The 6,000-nt window shown below is 36.5% G+C and overlaps 1 protein-coding gene across 1 annotated transcript; it reads right to left on the reverse strand.

Moving 5' to 3' along the window:
- Positions 1 to 4,368: 4,368 nt before the first annotated feature.
- Positions 4,369 to 5,782, reverse strand: LOC142626141 (uncharacterized). Its single transcript, XM_075799927.1, has 4 exons — positions 5,655 to 5,782; positions 5,474 to 5,568; positions 4,777 to 5,002; positions 4,369 to 4,692 (listed from the first exon to the last, which is right to left on the reverse strand). The coding sequence occupies exons 1-4, from the start codon at positions 5,734 to 5,736 to the stop codon at positions 4,577 to 4,579; spliced, it is 519 nt and encodes a 172-aa protein (XP_075656042.1). The 5' UTR covers positions 5,737 to 5,782; the 3' UTR covers positions 4,369 to 4,576.
- Between the last annotated feature and the right edge of the window lie 218 nt (positions 5,783 to 6,000).

Here is a 6,000-nt window from a genome sequence, read left to right on the forward strand (position 1 = left end):
GAACCTTGACCTGTTCGAATAGTGGCAAACGTTAGACATTGCCTGGCTACCATCTGGCTACCATGCAGTACTCCCACATTTCCTCGCATAGGATATTTCACCATTACGATCTTCTTCTCTCAACTTTAACCCATTGAATAGATCAGGATACATGATTTCTGCACCACTTCCATCATCCACCAAGACTCGTCTCACATCATACCCCCCGATACAAACCGTTACCACCAATGCGTCATCGTGAGGTTGATACGTGCCCTCTTTATCTTCATCGGAAAATCCCAATACCGGCGTCGCCGAGAACCTCATTCTTTTAACTATTTGATTGCTTTCCTCCATGACTTCGCTTCCAAAACCGTTTCGAACGGTCATGACCCGAGAAGGTTTCCCGAATTCTCCTCTCGGCTGTGCCAGAATGACGTTAATAATGCCTAGAGATGGTTGAGGAGCATGACCCCTATATTTCCGAGTGCCTTGTTGTCCCCCTTTCCCGTCCGGTTTAGCCAATAAGTGATTGATCTTCCCCGTTTTAACCAATTGATTCAGATGATCACGCAATGTCCGGCAATCCTCCGTAGTGTGTCCCTTGTCCTGATGATAATGGCAATGGAGGTTTTGATTCCTCATGGATGCATCTCCACTCATTTTATTGGGTGGCCTAAAATATGGTTCATGCCGAATTTTCTCCAATATGTGATGCACGGGTTCCTTGAATAATGAATTAATCAGAGGAGTTTCGGCGGTCATCGGGTGGCTTGAAAAGTCTCGTTTAGGCCAGCTACCTTGGAACCCCCCTCCCCGAAGGTCTTTCCTATCTGGATACACTTTCATTTTTCCTTTGCTTTGCATCTGGTCTTCCTCTACCCGTTTATACTTATCTATTCGGTCCATGAGCTGGCGCATATCTACCGCGGCCTTCATTGTCAAGGATTTCCTTAACCCGTGCTCCGTGGGAAGCCCCACCTTGAAGGTTCTCACGGCCACATTCTCCACATCTCCATCAATTTCATTATACATTTCTCAATATCGATCAGAGTAGGTTTTGAGTGTTTAGCCTTCCCTCATAGACATAGACAGTAGAGCATCCAAGGGTTTTGGAATCCTACTACAAGTTACGAACCTTGCCCCAAATGCCCTAGTCAACTCCTCAAAAGACTTCAGGGAACCTTCTGCCAGAGCATCAAACCACCTCATGGCTACGGGCCCCAAACTAGAGGAAAAAACTCTGCACATCAGTGCCTCATTATTCGAGTAAACGGCCATCTTTTGGTTAAAATGACTGACGTGCTCTACAGGGTCAGTCCTCCCATTATACATAGTAAAATGGGTTGAGAAAACCTACGAGGTAGCTTTGCCCTATTTATCCTGGTCACAAAAGGGGATTTGGCAATTTGCCTTAGGCCTTTACCCATTGCATCACCTCCATTATCATGATATATCCCATCATTACCTGGCATCTCCGTCTCCTTCTGCTTCTTTGTCCTAACACCCGAAGACGCGCTGACACGGGTCACACTGCGCAAAGGCTTAAATACTGGGGGCTCATTTCCTCTAAGGTTTGCTTCCGAACTGTCACTGGAAGAACAAGCATAACTCTTCCTTCCCTGTTTTCTACTATCCAAGCACTTGCGTAAGTAAGCTATCTCAGATTGCATTTGTTGCAATACATCATCGCGAGACATCTGCCCTTCAGTTGGTGATCGTTGCTCAGCCCCCTGACCACTATAATGTGCTTCCACCACCCCTGAGGTATGTCCCTTTCCTATTCTTTGCTGGAGACTTACAGTTACTTCCCTGCTTCGTGAACTCACTGATTCCTCTCTTTCTGGATATGCCTCAGCCATCTACTTCTAAACAGAATGTCGCACGTTGTTGTTCCCACAGACGGCGCCAATTGTAAGGACCAAAAAATCATAAACCAGCCTTGAATATCTCTGCTAGCTCCTGGACTAAAGATCCGAATACAATATATTTGGTAGAGAGGGTTCAACAACAAAAAGTCCCCCCTCTGTATATTCCGGTTCCTATTTATATTCTTGGCTCCTGTCATCTCAACCCTACACCTTGCAATCTATTAAGCTTCTTCCCCCGACACTTGTCCGTCGGTAATGGAGCTAAGTCCTAACTTTGCGTTCCGCACTGTTCAGGTCACGTCTACATTAATGCAACGGACAAAGTCGATACTTTCTAATTAATGCAGCCAGAAAGGTTGGTGCCAGACATTTAATGCAACCTTCTAAGTTATCCTGCCACATTCAGCTATTCGCAATGCGTCCCCTATGTCATCAAAGCCCATGCTACTTCATCTTCGGGTATCCTCGGGTAAGTTTCTTTATTCCTATATTCTCCCTTGCTTACTACGTCTCGAGCTTCCCTTCCTCGGGTCCTTGGGTTCTTGGGTCTTCGGCACCTCACACACACACACACACACACACACACACACACACACACACACACACACACACACATATATATATATATATATATATATATATCAAGATGATATAATTAATTAAATAAAATCCACCTAAATCTTTATAGCTCAACTGAGACTTTTTAGTATTTATAATAAAGATGTTTATGGTGTAAATCCCTCCTCCTCTTGTTGTTGACTATCAGATTATATATCAACCCCAAAAAGAAATTTATACTAGTATAATAAATAAATAAAAACATCATAGGTGGTTATTTGGTGACATAGAAGAGTTTGGTTACCTTAGTTTCACACTAAGCTAACTTTTAGGACAATCAATAATTTATCAAGGTATTTGGATTCCATACTTTAGTAAGCTTATGCCTTACGAATTATGAAAGATACAAGATAATAAGATATAAGATTAAACATTATTATTTGACCTCATATTTTACGTCCACAGACATTGCCATATTTATCCATATTGGTCTTGCATTCAAAGGAATACTGGTAATGAATTACCATTTATTCTAAAAAGTTAAACCGTTAAAGAAATTGTGACTTTAATACTTTTAAAAAAAAAAGAATTGTGAATATAATTATTTAACTTTTATTATTCTAACCCTTTTCGTAATATACCAAAATATAATCTATATATATTTTTATAATTGTATAATCTCTCTCTCTCTCTCTCTAAAATGTTAAAGAAATTGTGACTTTAATACTTTTTTTTTTAAGAATTGTGAATTTAATTATTTAACTTTTATTATTCTAACCATTTTTGTAATATACCAAAATATAATCTATATTTTTTTTTTATAATTGTATAATCTCTCTCTCTCTCTCTCTCTCAAGATAATTTTGTGTGACTCTCACCTGAAGGACAAATATGCTTCTTATTATTGGCTTATAAATTATGAGAAATGTTAGTGAATGTCAATAAGGGCATTTGTTAGTGAACCATCTTTAGAAAAGTTTTAATGGAAAGAGAAAAAGCAATTAATATTTCTGTAGCTTTTTCTATTTCCCATAAAAATTATGTCAAAATCTTCTTAAAATGCTTTGTTAACAATTATCCTAAGTGTATATATGTATGAAACTTAATTATTTTTAGAGACTTGAACCCCGACCCTTATTTCTCACATTCTAGAGTAATCATCACACAAAGAGTGTGCGGTGATTATTGAATGATTAAACTTTGGGTTGTGTTAACAGGCACCTTGCTCGTAGCAACTTTTGACTTTTTTTGGTACATTTTTTGTCATTTTCTACAACTTTATGTCATATTTTTCAGTGTGGGGGTCAATTTTGTAGAGAGAAAAAATATTAAAATAATCAAAATGACTAGTTTTATGTGTTACTTATTTATCTAATTTTTTTATTAAATAGGACCTACTTTTGTACAATTTTAACAAGCACCAGTGTTTGTTAACATTTGCCTTAAACTTTACATGTTATTGTATGTTTGCATTTATTGTGCATTGAGTCATTGACCGATATAGCGTATAATTTACTTATATGGTTTCACCTCCTTCGGGATTTTAGGTAGAAAGCTGAGAAAAAGTTGGTACAATTGGTAAGCCACCTGAGTTAAACAAGGCCAAAGCAGAAGGATGATTCTCATATAGCTAAAATAGAAACAGTTTTGGTCTCGTAAGCCACAATTTTCTTCCTTCTTCTTTTTTTTCCCCTTAAAAACTCTTTCAATTTCCCACTGTTTAATCACTATCTATATTTTAACTTTTTAAGCTCAAACAAAATCATATTTTCATATTTTATATTTGTAATATGATAAATTGTCCCTAGTCTCAAAATCTTAAGTTGATATGATAAATCATTTAACTAATAATCTAACATAACAAAAAAATTTAGAATAATTTTGTTACTTCTAGATAATGCTAGTGAACTCCCACACATTCCATCATATTGTTTATCTTTTAGCCATAAACATTCCACAAAGCAAGAAATTACTCATCTGCAATGTTAATTATATTAATTAGTACATATATCGAAAACATATACTTTGACTCATGAAACTTGTAACACGATTGACACTTCTTAGTGTTTCCAAAGAAAACATTAAGAGTACAAATTCTCCTAATCCAAATATTGATTTATCAAAAAAAAAAACGTGGCCTCTGAAAGTGATTTATCTTAGTACACAAATTAAGGCAATAAACCATGCCCCACAATCATCAATCCAAGCCCATAGAAAAAATGATTTATGGCCTTGTATGCATTACTTTGATCAGCTTGAATGTGCTCGGCCACATCAAAGTTACCTGCAAAATGCAAAGGCTAGATTACAATATTTCACAAGAAATAAACTAATAGAAAAACAATGTCAGTTACAGGGCAGTGGCTACCTCTTTCTGGGCCATTGCCACATGCTGACTTAACTGTATCCCCAACATCTTGTATTGTGGCCTTATTGTAAAACACAAAGTGAGCAAAGATGTTGTCAACGCAGTTTAGCACTAGGTTTGTCTCAGTCAGGCACGATCCACCGCAGAATTCATCAGTTTTTTGAGGTGGTACATTGATGTTTCCACTCTCAGTCAGTCTATAAGATTCTTCACAGCTACTGTAAATCTGAAAATTTTGTCCAAATGCAATCAAACAATACCAAAATAACAACATTCATCAAGTTTTCTTCTCAACATCAGTGGGATTCAGCAATGGATACTCAGCAACCTAGTCAAGCCACATGCACTCTTTATTGACATTCAATTTTTATCAAAATTATCATACTCTATTATTTTCTTTTTCTTAATCAATAAGCGAGAGAATTTACCATATCATCTATTTGTAGTGGTCACAGTTGTACATTAATGAGTATAAAAATGCTAAAGTTACTACTAATTTTTTACTATGTAGTCTTACAAATTGATGTGATAATAAATGTAATTAGTACATCTTCAACAAGTAATAAACAAATGGTCAATTTTTTTTTTCACAATTGGTGTCATGCTAATTTGTAAGACTTATATAATAACGTATGTTTTATGCATAGAATCTCTACTGAGTACGTAATATGGTGTGCATAAATTAAAGTCTGCTTACATAGTTATTATTGAAACAAAGCAATGCTTTGGAAACAATTTGAGCCGGATCATAACCTGCACCACCGGTTTGAGGTACTGCTTCATCTGCCTTCCCTGTCATGAATTAGTGCAAAATCTCAATCTAATGTTAACTGAAAACTATACATATTTGGAGAAATCTATGTTTCTTTGTTACATACCTAAGTTGCTGCAAAGAACAGAAACATAAGTAACAGCCACAGCCAAAACCCAGACTCTTATGCTCACCATTAAGATTGCCATGACAGAAGCTTGTAGGCAAGGCAAATTTGAGACATTATAAATTAAAGGGATGCGTGGAGCTACTTATATACCAATGTAGCATTACCAACCTTAAATTATGGTTAGTTGCTATAAAACCGTGCCAATTTAATTTCTAGAATGACCCACCTAACTTATATTACTTTGTGGACTATTTAGCTTGCCCAACATATGAGGAACATCCAAATTATTATATATATTCTGATATAGTAAATACCTTGTGCAAATTAAAGAAGAGCACTTTTT

The sequence above is a fragment of the Castanea sativa genome, chromosome 2, assembly GCF_040712315.1.
Source record: "Castanea sativa cultivar Marrone di Chiusa Pesio chromosome 2, ASM4071231v1".
NCBI lineage: Eukaryota > Viridiplantae > Streptophyta > Magnoliopsida > Fagales > Fagaceae > Castanea > Castanea sativa.